This window comes from Rhinolophus hipposideros (genome assembly GCF_964194185.1).
Source record: "Rhinolophus hipposideros genome assembly, chromosome: 19".
Lineage (NCBI taxonomy): Eukaryota > Metazoa > Chordata > Mammalia > Chiroptera > Rhinolophidae > Rhinolophus > Rhinolophus hipposideros.
In genome coordinates, this window is record NC_138065.1 from 5,999,395 (window position 1) to 6,016,223 (window position 16,829).

The 16,829-nt window shown below is 42.5% G+C and overlaps 2 protein-coding genes across 10 annotated transcripts in view; one reads left to right on the top strand and one right to left on the bottom strand.

Moving 5' to 3' along the window:
• Positions 1-623, bottom strand: part of CHD1L (chromodomain helicase DNA binding protein 1 like) — a 45,995-nt gene extending 45,372 nt beyond the window's left edge. For 4 of the 5 annotated variants that reach the window (XR_013991768.1, XR_013991769.1, XR_013991770.1 and 1 more), the window contains exon 1: positions 7-623. Coding sequence is in view for 1 of the 5 variants with exons in the window: in XM_081026586.1 (XP_080882712.1) it covers positions 7-103 (97 nt within the window). In the remaining 4 variants the exon portion in view is untranslated. The remainder of the gene's footprint in view (positions 1-6) is intronic. The other variant, XM_081026587.1, reaches the window with a different exon arrangement.
• The window catches only part of LOC308487830 (flavin-containing monooxygenase 5-like), a 28,242-nt gene that overhangs the window by 290 nt on the left and 11,123 nt on the right, over positions 1-16,829 (top strand). For 2 of the 5 annotated variants that reach the window (XR_013991771.1, XM_081026588.1), the window contains exons 1-5: positions 8,657-8,750; positions 9,232-9,409; positions 13,561-13,749; positions 15,144-15,306; positions 16,062-16,204. Coding sequence is in view for 3 of the 5 variants with exons in the window: in XM_081026588.1 (XP_080882714.1) it covers positions 9,275-9,409; positions 13,561-13,749; positions 15,144-15,306; positions 16,062-16,204 (630 nt within the window). In the remaining 2 variants the exon portion in view is untranslated. Of the gene's footprint in view, positions 1-8,656; positions 8,963-9,231; positions 9,410-13,560; positions 13,750-15,143; positions 15,307-16,061; positions 16,205-16,829 lie in introns of those variants that run through there. The other 3 variants (XM_081026589.1, XR_013991772.1, XM_081026590.1) reach the window with 3 other exon arrangements.

Consider the following 16,829-nt stretch of genomic DNA (forward strand, 5'->3'; position numbering starts at 1 on the left):
ACTGACCTGTCAGGCCCCACTGCCGTAGGTCCTGCTCCTGCACCCGCGCCCGCGCCTCCGCGGCGCCGCTCCGGGTCTGAAGGGCCAGTAAGAAGTTGGGCATGTTGGCCCCGAGGGTCCCCGTGTCCGCGCGCTCCTTCCGGCCGGGAGAGGCTCCGCCCCGCGCCACCCCGGGCGCTTCCTCCCCGACGCGCGCGGCCGCCAGGGGCTGAGCCGGGCGCCGAGCTCCGGAGGCGGGCGGGTGCCGCTGAGTCACCCTCCGGCTCGCCCGCGTTTCCCTGCAGCTGGGGGTGCTCACGCCCGGGCTTCTGCGAGTGCTTCTGCGCGCTCCAGGCGGCCGGGAACGCTCGTCCTGGGCTCGTCCTTCACTTGTTAGGGAATCAGATTGGCTGTCACGTGCCGGGTACTCTGCTGGGCTCTGCGGGTACAGAATTCTGTGACACGTCGTCCCCGCTCTCCGGCGATTCCCAGCAAGGTTGTAAAGGCCAGCGTGCTCCCTTCACTTTACAGTCGCAATTGGTTCGGGCCCTGAGATCCTCTCATTGACTCCCCATTGGCCTTAGGCCGTAGTTAGGAACCTCTGGATGGTAGTAAATTCAAGTGAGGAAAGCTGTCATTGCCACAGTGGATTTCTCAAGTGAATTATGGGGAGCAAAGTGAAGCAATGCGTTAGAATATGGGTCACCTTGACGCGACATCACCAATGCAGATGGGATAATAACCAAAGAGCTGCCTTTCTTGATGCAGCCAAAGGCGCTGCCCTAAGGCGTTTGCATGTACATTGCTTTCTCGCTTAACCTTCACAGCACGTGTAACCCCAGTTACAGATGAGGAAGCTGCGATTTAGAATGGTAATTGGCAGAGCTGGAACAGGCACAATGTTTCTTACTCACTGGGTAATGTCATCAGAATACTTTTCTCATTTAGGTTAATCTTGGCGCTTCCATTTTCAGCAAACTCAGATTGAAGTTGCACTTTCCCCCATCCTCTCCTAACCTTAACATACAAGAGAGAAACTAGTTGTGAGCTACAAAGGAGATGACTTGGGTTGATTTATTCATCAAAATTACAAAACAAAGCACTGTGCTGTGCAGCCAATTTGAAGTCTTGAGTCATTCTGTAAATACTGATTGAGCACCTACTATGTGCCAAACGTTCTTTTGGCATAGAGACAGAGGCTGGTAATCTCACCTGTAGAATACTTACGTAAATTAAATTAAGCTTACATTGTTAAATTAGGCTTATATTTTTAATATGAGGAGATAGGCAAAAAGCAAATAATACCAAGTAGTGATCAATGTTAAGATGAAAGAGAGAATCAGGTAATGGGGCTTCAATGATTTCCTACCTGGGTGTTTTTGCAAAACCTTAAGATACATTTGTATCCTTTGCTGGCTACTCTGGAGGGGCTTCTGTCCAGTGTGCCTGCTCCAGAATAGTTTTGCATCTCTGTGTTTGACCTATTTTCTCCCCTCCAGGCTCCGAGGGTAGACTTCCCCATTAAAGCACCAATGCCTACCACCTGGCACACAAATCAAAGGGTGTTTATCATTATTATTATCAACTTAAAGTATAATTGTTTTAACATAATACCAGAGAAGGGGTCCCAGCCATTAGCTAAGTGTTCTGTTGGTATATTGAGTCTAGCATCTAGGATAGAACTGAGAAGGGTAGCTAAGAGATTCCAAGTCAGCTAGTGAGATGACGCCTATAAAAGTTTTACTCTGGATGCTGTCTGAAAAAGAGTCTGTTTATAAGGAGCAGGGTGGAACATATCAGTTTAGGAGACTATTGTGGGTGTCTGGGTGGCAGATGATGATAGTTGTTGGGCTGGGGTGGTGGCAGTGGAGTGCGAGTAGTGGTCAGATACTAGATAATATGGAGAAGGGAGAGTCTATAAGATACACTGTATGAGCATCTGAGAGAAGCAGAGAAATAAAGAATGATTTCAGGAATTTGGCCTGAGCAAATGGTAGAATTGAGTTTCCCTTATATGGAGTGAGGTAAGACTGAGAATGAGGAGGTTTGAAGAACATCAACATTTCATTTTTGGACAGAGTAGTATAAAACTGTTACTAAATATCATAGTAGAGATGTTGAATGGATAATCAGATAGATTTGTCTCAAGTTCGGGGGCATGGCTAGAACTGAATATATAAATTTGGAAGTCATGATTTTAGGATGGACCTTAAGCCTTGGTACTAGGTGGGACCCCCAGGGGATGATTCGAACTATAAAAGAGACGAAAAGTTGAACTAATATTTAGAAGTCATGAAGATGAGAGAAAACCAGCAGAAGAGATTCAAAAGCAGACTGTGAGACACTATGAGACTAAGAGTGTAGTGTCCCTGAAGCCAAATGAAGAGGAGTTTCAAGAAGAAGGGAGTGGATTGTCTGTGAGAAATGCAGCTGAGAGTAAAGATAGGATAGTGAAATCACCACTGGATGGAGCAATATGGTGGTCATGGAAGAACTCGACGAGAACAATTTCTGTATATTGTGGAATCAATAGCGCGATTGGAGTGGGTTTGGAAAAGGGAATAGGAGGAAAGAAAGTGGAGACAGAACGTCTCACAGCTCTTTCAAAGAGTTTTGCTGTGAAAGGGAGCAAAATACTGGGTGCAGGAACTGAAAGGCGATACAGGGTCAATGGGAGGTGTTCACAAAAGACTGTCCCATGATGTGACAGCTGCTGGCCACGTGAGCTGGACCCAGACTTTAATGGAGATTGCTTTCTATAACCTTTCCTTAGTGGCCGTCTCATCATCATCGATATTCATTCGAACATAAATCAGAACCTCTGCCCTGCCTCCCATTACATGCTGGTTCCTGGACGTTGTCCGGACCTGATCAAGGTTGTAAAGTTATTTCCCATATCTGGTGGCATTCACATACCAGTGCTTCTGAGTATTCCCATTTGTTATATATAATCCTTTGGCAGCTGTCAAGTGGCATGGGGATCCATTTCATCTTGTACCCACCGAAGACATGCCTCATTTGTAAGTTTCCCTTAATAAACTCTACTAATTATCATACTGGAGTGACCAGCGTCTTCCTTCATTCTTTCCCTGCCCTCTGCGTAGGGAGGTAGATTTTTCAATCTCAGGAATTTCTCCAGGGTCGGCACATAATAACAGAGGAGGGGTTTTTTTTCCGCTTTTTTCACCTTGGGATATTAGAGCATATTGAATGGTGATGCGAACAACCAAGTAGAGAGAAAAACGAATGCTGCAGGAGTGATGTCCATGAGTGGGAGGAGGTGGGACCAATGCACGAGTGGAGGGGTTGGCCCAGATGGGAGCCCTGGACCACGACCGGTGCAGTATGTGGACAGATGGGGTGGTGAGAGTACGTGGAAGTTCTCTTCGATTGTTTCTGTTGTCTAAGTGAAATAAGAAACAAGGTCATCAGATGAGCTTGAGGAGGACGAAGGGAGTTTTGGAGGTGGGAATTATGTGAAACAGTTGTCTGGGGAAGCTGGACATGACTTGACTAGAGAAATATGGTAGCATTGCCAAAGAGCAGCAAGGGACACTTGAGGTTCATGGTCATGAAACCAGTCAGCACGGTGGAGAAGAGATGAGTACAGTAGGGCGTGATTTACTGGCCGTAGCCCAGGTGTCTAGTGTAGAGGTGAACGAGGCAGGTAAGGTCCCTGCACTTACGGAGCTTAGATGCTAGTGCTGGAGACAGACTAAAGAGAGACTGGGGCTAAAAATAAGTTACGGGATAGTATTAGTGCTAATAAGATAGTAAAATAGGGTAATGAGATTAAGAATAGGGCTGAGGAGCAGCTCTTGGTAAGATGGGTTGAAGAGCATGTCACTAAGACGAATTTGAGCTAAGATCCGAATGATGACAGGCCAGCTATGTGAAGTCAGAAGAGTGTTCGAGGCAGGAAGACCTCAAGGGGAAAGACACTGAGGCGGGTTGGCAAGGGAGTGCTAGGTTTCTCCAGCTGGTAATGGTGCGCTCGAGGGGACGTAGTCAATGATTGGATACAGGGCTGAGGGGGAGACACACGGAGATGCACTCCCAGGGGCTTCTGCCCTGGATAACTGGGGGCATGTTAATGCCACCACTGAGACAGAGAAGACAGGACATCAGAGCTGGCTTGAGGAAGGGAAGATAACGATGCCACTTTTAGGATGTGTTGAATTCGTACCTAGAACAGTGCCTGGCATGTGGTATGCACTTAGTATTGTTGAATGTTTGCATGAAGTACCTGTGGAACAATTCTAAAATCCAGGACTTGGTCGTTATAATCTTGAGGAAGAGAGAGGACATTTCACAGATGGGCAAACTAAGGAACAGAAAGTTCAGGGTACTTGACCAATGTTTCTGGGGCAAACAATACCTTTTCAATCCTCGCTCGGGTTATATAATCATGGGGCTCGTATTTTTGCCTGTTTTATAACTCCACAGAGAGGGTGCACCCTGTGACAGCAGCAACCCAATGAGATTAATGACAACTACGTCATGCTAGAGATGGGCCTTCGCATCTGCCAATGCGCCCAAGTCAAGCATGATGAAGTAGAGGTGGGCAAACAAGTTGTATTTGCTCTCCATTATGTCCTTGAGCATTGGGTAAAGGCAGGATACCAGTTGGCAGCATCTAGTAGATCAGATGTGCAGCCTGAGTAAAAGCTGTGCCCGTGGGTGAAAATCTGTACAGACCTCTTCCGAAGTTCATGAATACATGAACTTAGACCTTTGGGCTCGGGTTAAGGTCAGGTCAGTGTCCTAGAGTGGACAAATGATTGTAATGGGATGAAAAAGCCTTAGGTTTTCTTTCTCCCAAGACAGGAAAAACTATGTTTTGACTTTGGATGTAATTATACATTGTCAAATAACACATAATAAATTGAAAATGCAGAAAGCCAGGGGAAATCTACTAAAGAGCGTGCACATTTAAATAGATCAACAAAGTTAGACGGCAGAGTTCGTGCAGTGGAAGCATGCTGGGCCCATAAATATATCAACAAAGTAAGTCTGTTCTAAAGGACTTTTGCCCAATCACTTCACAAAATAGCTGCTCCCTTTTCTGCAAAAGGTACGGGCAGCACACTGGAATATTATCAAGTACATGTTTTGGACAAAACACAGAGATTGTAACCTAGCAGCTGTGCACCAACATGCCACAGTGGCGAGTTTGTTTTCCCTTTTGACTGAATGCATTTTGACTACCATGCCTTGCCATCAAGTTAGTCACATGCAATTTTACTTTCTGTTCTTTTTGATTATTATTTTTCTATTACAGTTGACTTGTAAAGAATAAAAAGTCTTCTTCATAATACCAAAAAGTGGACATAACCCAAATGTTCATTAATATAAGAATGAATAAACAATAAAACTGCAAACTACTGATACATGGAAATACTTGGATAAATCTTAAAAACATTAAGTTGCATAATGATTCCAAGATAGAGAGTACATGCTGTATAATTGTACAATATTTACTTATCTATGAAGTTCAAGAAGAAAGAAAACTGCTAATGTTAACTAGACTTTCTTCTGTAATCATTTCACAATATATGCAAATATTGACTCATTATGGTGTATACCTTAAACTGCTATGTTACATGTCAATTATACCTCATAATAAAAAAGGAACACACAAAACTAATTCATGGTGGTAGAAATAAGAAAAACACTTACCTCTGGAGGCTGGTATTGGCTGGGAAAGCCTGAGTATGACACCTCTGCTCCACACCCATTTTGACAGTCATTCTACTTTCCAACCAGACCCCAAGGGATCCACTTCTCATGACCTCCACCGCCCCCACCACAGTCCAAGTCTTGATGTACCTGATGGGATGTCAGGAGGACTCTACCTGAGGAACCTGTAGGAGGATGTGTAACTGAGTTGAGTCTGTAGATTAATCTGCATGTATTGTTACAGTGCAATGAAGAAACTGACTCACTTGCAAATTAGCTGTTAGCCCAAACAGAGAGACAATTTGAGTCCAAGTTTAAAACCTTGTACAAGTAATTTAAAAATATATTTCCTAATTTCAGGAGTAATGAATTAGAAAACACAATTAAAGCAGTAGAGCATTAAAATGAAAGTACATTTAAAAACTTAAAATACTAAGTTTTAAAAGTAATTCTCGTAAATTCTGAAATTGTAAAACTGATCCAGTAGGGCAAGATTAATATTCAGTTTATAAAAGTATTCACTAGTTTTCCTTTAAGTGGACATGGCTAGTACATTCAAATTATCCAATTTATAAGTAACTCATTTATAAGTTAAACTTCCAATATGTAAAATGGCTGTGTTAAAACTCTCTTCACAATTTTATTTTTAAAAGATACTATTATAATATAATTACACATTTATAACTGAAAGCTTTTATGAAATAGATCAGTCTTTAAAAAGTTACAGGTCCAAAGACCTTTTCCATCAAAACTGCTATAAAAAGCAAAATTAAAAACTTAATACCATAAACAAAATGGCAGTTTACTTATCTCTCATGTAACAATTCAAGGTCAGTAGGTCCAGATTAGAAGATGGAGTCATTTAGGAAGCCAATCTAATGGTGGACCTACCCGCTTCAATATGCGATTTCCAAAGGGTTCTAGTTCCAAGAAAGGCGAAAGAGTAGACGTCCAGGGTAAATCATGGCCTTGTAAACTTGCCTATGTCACCATTTCTTATTCCTTAGTGAGAACTTAGTCACATGGGCAAATAGCTGCAAGGGGCACTGGGAAATACAGTTCCTATTTCAACAGCCCCATCCCCAGCTACAACCCTGTTGTCTGGAAGAGGAGGAGAACAGATTGTAATGAACAGCTAGCAGCGTCTGCCTCTCCTCTAGTCATGAAAATTCTGTTCATCCTTTTCCTGATATACTCACCCCCACCCCATCCAGTTATTACACCCAGCTGCAGTCCTGGGACCTCTGGGGGACTAGCAATCCTCTTCCTTAAATTCAAATGTGGCTCCTCGTGGTGAAGCAACTCAGTAAGTGAACAGAAGTCACTTTCCTTCTCCAACACCCAATAAATCATAGTCTAATAGAAACAGTGATTGAGAGATATGTTCCTTGGCCCTTCCACTACCATAAATCTTGGAGAGCAATAGAATGAGAAGCTAATTTTCCTGAAATCTCAAGGAAAATACTTCCAGGTAACAGAAAAAAAAAACACGCTTTTTTTCTTTCAGGGAGAAAGTAGCATTAGACAGAAGGAAAGATGTTTGGGGACAAAAAGCATTTCTATTTGCTGGTAATCCGTGTGAAGACAATAGTTAAATAAAGGATTTCTGGAGCAAAGGGAGAAGACAATTCCGAACAAAAGTAAACACCAGCTTTTTTTTTTCTTAAATAAGAATTTTTAGATTAGATCATCTTGATGTGACTACTGAAAGATTCATGACATTTTGATAAATAAGAACCACATCCAAAAGACAGAACCACATCAGAAAGCAAAATCATGTTTTTTAATTACTAAGAAAATAGATAAAACTCCATCTTTGAGGCTCTTCCCCCTCATTCTCCTATTAGGCTGTGTTGATGTCAAGTGTCCTCCACTGTGTGTGTGTGTCTGTGTGTGTGTGTCTGTGTGTGTGTTTATTATATTTTCATATAATTCATACTATATATTGAGCAGGAATCTTTCTAAAGGAGCCAAGTGATTCCCCAAACCAAAGATCTATTTTTAAACATATTTAAAATAGCTGAAATGTGGCAAGCTATACGTCAGCGAAAAGCAGTTCAAGTAAAGTGTTGTAAAGGCAGGAGCTAGGCCAAAGGGGGATGCAATACAGAGACAGAAAACAGGAGGCAGACTTGTGGCTAAATAAGAAGTAAAAACATCCTCATAAAGGAGCAGTAGGGACAGTGATTGGAAGCCCAGGCTTGAAGTCACTGCCTCGTTTGTATCCCTGCCTTTCTACTTACTTGCTAAAGGGGATGATGATAAGTATTTGCCTCATAGAGTTGCTGAGAGGATTGTGTATCCATTCCCATCAAGGCTTTTGAACCATATTATGTAAGCCCTTGAGAAATAACTTTAACTCAGGAGCAATACTTTTAGGGCGAAACCAGCAAGTGAAACCCCAGGGCTGCTATGATTGGCATGCAACCATCTGGAGCAAAGTTGACTTAGGAAACAAAGACAGGCATCATCCACAACCTACCTCTCTACCCCTGACATCTGTCCAAACGGATTCCTGGGTCGGATGGGCCCTGATTCTGACCCACTGAGTGAAATCCTACATCCATCATATTGGCCTTTACTGTGTGACTTTATAGTTGAAAAACTTAAGTTACATTTCAAAAGTGGATATTTTATGTTTTTAATTGCAATGTATGTGCATGAGAGAATGCGCTTTTAAAAAGTATATTTATGTTATTGAAAAGGTCTGCGTTTTGGTTTTCTCCATTAAACTCTAAATCCCTTTAAGTAAGAAACACCAGCACCCACTCATGGGTGTTTTAAAGTAAAGTCTATCAGTAGCATACAACCAAAGGGCCAATCTATGGGGTGGGGGTTGGGTGGGAGTGGCCGAGGGGCCCAGACCTGTTTTAACAGATCTCCTGAACGGTAGGGATTCCCACTTAAACTTTTGGCGCAAGGCTTGCTTTGAGGTTGTTGATAGTTTCACTTCAGCAGGAGTTTGTCACTTTAAGGCAAACACCAGGAAGTTGAAACTGGTAACAAAGGGGAGGGAGCAATGGGGACACAAGGCAGCTCCCACCCCAGAGTGAGCAGTTGAGAGTGCGGAAAACAGCAGCTGAAAACCAGAGGTTGTAAGATTACTTTTTTCAGCCCAAAGCAGGTTCCACCCATGTTTATTCCCGCTGAGGGACGGAATGGGTGCAGCTCAGTGGGCGGGGTGTTGGCTGAAAGAGGAGGTGCGGGACCAGCCCCTCCCCATTAGATGTTGCTGTGTTTAGACATTGCTGCTTTGTATTTCATCGAAAACGGCCAACAGTGCACAGCAGCCTGCAGACCGCAGGTGAGGGGTCCGCCCGGAGCTGCAGGCAGGGAAGGCAGTGAGATCCAGTTTGACCACAGAGCTCTCAGCTCTGGGCGCGCCTCTGGATCTTGCAGGCCCGGGCTCCCCTATCCCATGGGAAGCAGTTCCCTGCAGCTAAGAAGACTGCAGACTCTGGCTTTCCAAAAGTCACCTGTTGTTGCAGGATTTATTTGGATGCTATGGCCAAGGTCTTCCTTGAAAGGTGTTAACTGATGTGGGTTTTCTGTCATTTGTCATCTTTTCTTTAGGACAAGTTACTTGGACCCAGCCCTGTGAAGATCCCTGGAGACAATGACCAAGAAAAGAATTGCTGTGATTGGGGGAGGCGTGAGCGGGCTGGTATCCATCAAGTGCTGCCTGGAAGAAGGCTTGGAGCCTGTCTGCTTTGAAAGGACTGATGACATCGGGGGGCTCTGGAGGTTCCAGGTAAATCTGGTTCTTTAATATTTGGGACCCTCGCTGCAAGCAGGTGCGTGAGATATTTTATCTCGTGTCAGGAAATATGATGGCCTTGACAGTGATTAAATCTGCTAGAAGTCAGCCTGCTGACCTCTTCTCAGCAGCTGTCACCTCTCTGCAGGGTCCTCTTTCCCTTGGCTGGCTGCAAAATGGGACACAGGTGTCACTACACTGATGTATAGGAAAATGGCACAGAGATCGTTTTCATTTAAAGATTTTTGCTGCTATCCAGAATGTGGTAACGATGGAGGGAGGGCAACAAAATAAAACACATTTGAAAAATGTAAAGTGATTTAAAAATGTAGAGTGGTTGCTCCTGGTCTGCATTGGTAGGTAAGTGTACTAGATTACCTGACTACAACTCCTTCCAGGAATCCCCCTGTTCCATCTTCTCTAATCTTGTTCTTTCCCTTTTTTTGAATTCTGGTTTTCTTTAGATCATTCTCTAATAATCCCAGTCCTTTGGTACAATTTATAACACGGCTGCCTTTGTTGCTTTGAACTTTTACTTCACTTGAGAAATCAAAACAGTTTAAAGTCCGTCTTCAGAAGTAGGCAGAGGGCACCTGTGACGGGGTTTTCTTCTCCTTGCGTATGTTCAGTTTTAAAATCCAGTTGCTTTAATATGCACATCCAGCCCTATAACTTCTTACTAACAGTCAAGGTATCATCCACTTAAATGAAAGTTAACCTTATTATATGCCATAGAATTACAACCACCTTTCCTGATCTCCATGGTGACATGCATTGCGTTTGCTTTTAAACAAGTTCACTTTCCAAACCAGGAAATGGCATTGAGGTGTCCAAATATTTGGTGTCCAAATATTTATTAAATTTCCTATTTCATAAAAACTAACACAGTGTTGACCAGCTACTTAGAAGTGGCTTCACAGCATTCCTTATGTAAACAGCAGTACAGTCCTTTTGCACCTGGTTCTGTCTTTGGGGACTAACTCTGTTTGATACGAGTCCTTACTCAGATCTAGAATGGATACCCCTTAGGAAACCACACCGCCCCATGGCTCTGTCATAATCAGTCTCGGGCACGGGCTGAAAAGGCTGTGAGTGGTTAATAATCAATAGAAAATTACACTTTGGAGCTCCAGCCACCATAGTGCAGAGGTTAAGAGCACAATCTGGGGTGAAATCCTGTGTCCGCCCCCTCCTCGCAGTGTGATATTGCGGAAAATCAGTCAACCTCTCTGCACCCGTTTCCTCATCTTTCATTAGGAAATAATAACAGTACCCGCTATATAGAGTTTCTGTGGGGACTAAGTGAAGGAATAATGGTGTCAATCATTAACACAGTGCCAGGGGCACAATAAGTGCTACATGTCAGTTATCACTCAGCAGGCCCGGGGTGGGGCCCACACACCTGGTGTCTCTGGTAAGTATCTTAGCCAGGTATGGCAACTGCTGACCAGGCACAAAATCAGTCAAGGGTCCTCCATCATACCTGATTATCAGGTTCTGCTTTTATCTCCAAAGCGGCTTACAATTGTTCTCTGTTAAAGACTTAAGAGTTTTTTCTGGTTATCCTCTTGGCAAAATTTCAGCACTCTATGAACTGCTTCCTTGAAAATAAATAAACTGAATTTCATAATACAGTGGTACCTTGGTTTCGAACGTAATCTTTTCCGGAAGACCGTTAGAGTTCTGAAACGTTCAAAAAAAGCTGACAGCTAGGCGTCAGAATCTTGCACTCAGTGGAAGCCGCTTGACATGTCCAACTTCTGAGGCGTGTTCGACAACTTCCAGGTTTACGGCGTTTTAAACCAAAATGTACCTCAACAGAGATGTTCGAAAATCGAGGTACTATTATAACTCTCTGACTTTCAGACAGATCACATCTGTGTCTGTTATATAAATAAATAAATAAATATATATATATATACTTTACATATATATTATAATATATACATATATTATGTATTTTACGTACACACACAAATACATACATACACACACACACCCACACACACACACACTCCACTAGATTTGTAGAGCCAAGTGTGATACCTGGCACTTATTAGGTACCATATATATTTATATTTTATAAATGAATCCTTGAGATGCAAAATGCCTTGAGTGGCTGCTTAGAATGCTGTGGAACTAGAGACCTTCATTCTCACATAGTCCACACTCACACAGTTGTACAGCCTGAACCTAGAAACATCCATCAGTAGCTGATTAAACACATTTTCCATGCCGAAGCTGGTTTCCTAAAGACTTTCCTGTATCTGAGATGAGCTTCTCTACACAACCTCGCTTGTTATTTGGAGAACCACTCTCCCCAAACCTACACCCCTAACTTTTTGGTAATTTATTAGGGATTTCATCCATAGGACCATCCAAAGCCCTTTGGAATTCCACTATTGCTACCAGGTGTCCAGTAAGACGCAAAGGATTCAGATCTTCCATTTTCTCTTTCTTGGGACAGGTCCCAGGGATTCAGTATGTATTTTTTTCTTCTCAAATATCATCACTTGCATTTTCTTATCTCTATTCCTCTTTCTCTATTCCACCTGCCAAACAGGAGTAGGATTCACCACTTTTCTCCGTTTTGTTATTGCTGAGTACTTTCTAGTAATAATTATCCCCCGTTATCCATGGCAGAGCTGTCCCAGGACCCCCAGTGGATGCCTGAAACCATGTATAGTACCAAACCTTATATGTACTATTTATTTTATATACATGCATACCTATGATAAAGTTTAATTTATAAATTGGGCATCATAAGAAATTAACTACAAAAACTAGTAATAAAGTAGAGCATTTATAATAGAGTGTCAGAAAAGTTATATGAACGTGGTTTCTCTCTCACAATCTTTTCATACAGGACCTACTTTTCACTGAATAGAAGCTCGTCATGGCTTCTCTTTGGCATACCCAAATTGCCAGCATCGCTACGCTTGTGCTTTGGGGCCATTATGAAGTAAAGTAACGGTCACTTGAGCACAAGGACTGTGATACCATGACAGTCCATCTGATAACTGAGATGGCTAATAAGTGACTAAAGGGCAGGCGGCACACACAGCGTGGAGACAGTAGACAAATTGATGATTCACATCATGGGCAGGTCAGAGTGGGAGGGCACCAGATTTCATCAGCTACTCAGAATGGCTCCCAATTTAAAATTTAGGAATTGTTTATTTCTGGAATTTTCCATTTAACATTTTTAGACCGAAGTTGACTGTGGGTAACCGATACTTTGGAAAGTGAATGGGGGGGGGGGGGGCTAAAGTATATATAAATTCTCAAAATACTAATTTCAATCAATTCTTGATCATATCACTAATGTTAGGTAAGACTGATGTTGGAAAGTATGCAAAGTACATCGTACTAAATTACACTCTCTCCAGCTTGAATCTGAGTTCCATTTCACCCCATTTATGCTAACACTGAGTAACAGTCTTTGAATTTGGTAAAACCGAGGTAAAACGGGAACACCTACTAGACAGAATCTAAGTTAGTACATTGATTTCTAGAGAGCAATCTCACAAGTATATGTACACTTACCTAAATATATAAAATATTTAAGCCTATTACTTAGATGGGCAGTTCTCCCTTGAAATCTCACGTTGTTGCAATCCTGTGACAGCTGAAACTGGACATCTACTATGTTCTATTTGCTCATGTGCTGAGAACTGCAGCTGGGACAACTAGAATTTCTGGGGCTGGCTGCACATCTCTCCATCCCAGACAGTCTCTTCAGGGGCTCCCTTGGGCTTCCTTGCAGTACGGTGGCCTCAGGGTAGCTGGACTTCTTATGGGGCTGCTGACTTCCACCAGAGCCAGCTTTCTAAGAGCCCCAGGCAGAAGCTGCCAGACTGCTTATGACGTACTCTTGGAAGCCATTCAGTATTCTTCCAACTGTATGCTGTTGGTCAAAAGCTAGTCATAAAGACAACTCAGATTCAAGGTCGAGAGACTACATACACGAGGGCACAAATACTGGGGGATGTGGAAGGTGTGTGTGTGTGTGTGTGTGTGTGTGTGTGTGTATAACTTTTTTTAAATGGCATTACTTTCAGAAAACTTTTTGAAATGTTTATTGGCTGCTTGTAAACCATGAAGTTAATTCTCAAGTTGCTATGAATGCTTCTAATTTACTGCAGGAAAATCCTGAAGAAGGAAGGGCCAGTATCTACAAATCTGTGATCATCAACACTTCAAAGGAGATTATGTGCTTCAGCGACTATCCAATCCCTGCTCATTTTCCTAACTTCATGCACAACTCCCAAGTGCTGGAGTATTTCCGGATGTATGCCAAAGAATTTGACCTTCTAAAGTATATTCGATTCAAGGTAGGGGATTTTGTAGGTATCTTTGGGCTGCAAGTTGTCTGTTAAGTACATAAATAATGTGGTTACATGTAAAGATGGCTTTGATATGCACATGTTTGTGTCCCATCCAGACAAAGACTTCACACTTTGTCTCCTCTGTGCCAGAAGAATATTCATGGAAAGGTCCCCGTTTTTATATTTTGTCCCCAGATCCAGTAAGCCATCTGCCAGAATGTTTCCAATGCCTCCTTGTGCTATTATTTAAGTGCAATAAAGAAAATGAGGGGAACTGTTTTCCCAGTTAGACAAGGGAGCTGACAGGCATGGGAACTTCTGGTTCCACAACTTGTCTGCTATTTCTTGGCCCTTTTATGCTTTCCGAAGTATTTTCCAATACATGATTTTATGTGATCATACCATCCCAATGGAGTAGTTATAGAGAAAGCAAAGAAGTTAACTCTGGTGAAAAGGGAAGAACACTGAATTGGGGAAGAAAAACTTTCATTCTAGTGTTTGTTCTGTTAACATCTTGTGACTTAGACAAGTAAGTTCCTCAGCTTTGATGTTTCCTTATTTTCTGCTCTGTAAAACAAGATGATTGTATTCCATCACTTCAGTGGTTTCTTCCTGCTGTAAAGTCTTCCATGATTTTTCTATCATTTTCAGCCACAGACATTAAAAAACATATATTTCGGACAGCTGGCAAAAAGCCCAAATCTTCTACCTTTTATTTCCTGGTGATAAGAACTGTTAAGATTGACTCTCTTAACAACTTTCACATATGCCATACAACAGTGTTAACTGTAGTCTCCATATTGTACATTACACCCAAGCCTTGGTTATTTTATAACTAGAAGTTTCTACCTTTTACATAAATATTTACGTAATTTTATTTTACGTAAATGAGCCACTGAGATGCTTTTCTACTCCACTAGGAAAGGCAACCCTACAGCTCAGCTACGTGTTTAAGGCTAGACAGCGAGAAGAGGACTTGGGAGTAAGAAGACATCAGAGGGTCTCACGATGCTTGGGGGTCGGGAGGAAAAGGCATTGAGTGCATGGAGTGTCTTAGTGTCTCAGAAGCACAGAAACCCAAGTTTTAGTGAAGTGTCACATTGCCTTAGGGCTTCGTCCAAGAGAAGTAGTAGTTTGCACATTTCTAGAAGCAGAGGAGAGTGCAACTTAGCCTGCCAACTCTGTTTTATTTAGCCTGCCTCATGGAAGTTTTCTCACTCTGACCATAAACTGCCAAAAAGTTCTTAATTGTGGAGTACGAAAATCAAATATCTCTGCGTGAGCCCTATCATGATATACCAGCCCTTTGTGTAATGCTCTGTAAGGAGAGTCGTGTTGGAGAAGATGCCCACTGTACAGGCCACGGGTATAGCCCGTGTGGCTATCGCTTTTCTTTTCAGACCACTGTGTGCAGTGTGAAGAAGCAGCCTGATTTCTCCACTTCAGGCCAATGGGAGGTGGTCACAGAATCTGAAGGGAAAAAGGAGGTGAATGTCTTCGATGGGGTCATGGTTTGCACTGGCCACCACACCAATGCTCACTTACCCTTGGAAAGCTTCCCTGGTGAGTAGCCTACCGAGAAGGGAGACCCTTGAACCATGCCTGTGACCTGATCCCTGAGAAATGGGGGGATTTCCATCTGAGTGATTACTTATCCTGATTCTGCATATCCTCCAACAACAGGATGGGGTAACTGTATTACTGCCCTTTGGGAGCTAGAGGTAATGGTAATTTTAGAGAGCAGAGGAAAGTTAAGAGAGCTCCATATCTACTTTCACAATGACTTTAGTTTTTCTAATAATCAGAAGAAAGAACATGGAGTTGATCTGTATTAGGTTGGGTGAGGACCTTTTTCAGCAATCAAGGAAACAAACAGAAATATTGAGTGTATAGGAAGAAATTAAAGCTTGAGGAAAGAATTTATTACAGTCTCATTTGGGGGGAAAAAAGAAGCATTCTGTGTATGCTCCAGACTTTATAAAAACATATACTCCAATTGAATGGGAGTAGGTATTTAAAGAGGATGAAAAGACAAAAGAGAATGGAAGTTTTCTAAAGTAGTTTGGATTTCTGGTTCTACAAATCCAGAATATAAACAGATCCTAAATGAAGGAGACTAGTTATGGGAAGGAAACCACAAGGTTCTGCTCGGAGGCCATGGGAAAAGAAAACAGGCAAAAATGTCCAGAGGCAAGAGTGCAGCTGTGTAAAGTGAGAACGTGGGGAGAGTGTAGGCTTAAAGTCTACATGCTGCAAAGAAAAATGATTTGTCAAACGGTATCAGGTAAGGTGTCTGATTATTTTCCCTTCTCTTGCAGGAATTGAGAAGTTCAAAGGACAGTACTTCCATAGTCGAGAGTATAAAAATCCAATGAGTTTCACTGGAAAGAGAGTCATTGTAATTGGCATTGGGAACTCTGGAGGGGACCTGGCCGTGGAGATTAGCCACACAGCCAAGCAGGTTTGAACCAGCAAATTATTTGCTTTGCTTCACTGTGGAAGTTGAAGATGGACCCAAGGGGGAGTATGGAGCCCTGCACATAGCTCGTCAGCTCGGATGACAAATGCAGGGCTTGCTTTCATTGCCTCACTGGCAGCCAAAGTTTCCAGTTAGATTCCCATCATTCAATTTGCCTCACCCTAAGGAATGAGGTCATGACCACAGATGGTGCTCATAATCCCAGTCGGCCGTCCGTCCCTTCAGAGTGTGCCTCGGCTTTGAAGGAGACCCAGTAATTGCTGGGAGAGCTTGTTTAATGCAGTGTTCAGAAGTGTGGTATTCTGCTGGCCAGCAGGAGTGCCAGGCTCTCACGGAAACACCCAGGGTCACTGAGCTTGGCACTCAGGATGGTGGGGAATTTTCTTCCTCACAACTTGTTATTATGTTATAGTATATTATATATATTATATTATATTATATTATATTATGATTATATCATATAAGATTGGTATTATATTACATTAAAGTAAGACCGGGTCTTATCTTAATTTTTGCTCCAAAAAATGCATTAGAGGTGATGGTCAGGATAGTTCTTAATTTGGGGGAAACACGGTAGGAAACCTGTATTGAGGCTCCGAGGATTGAC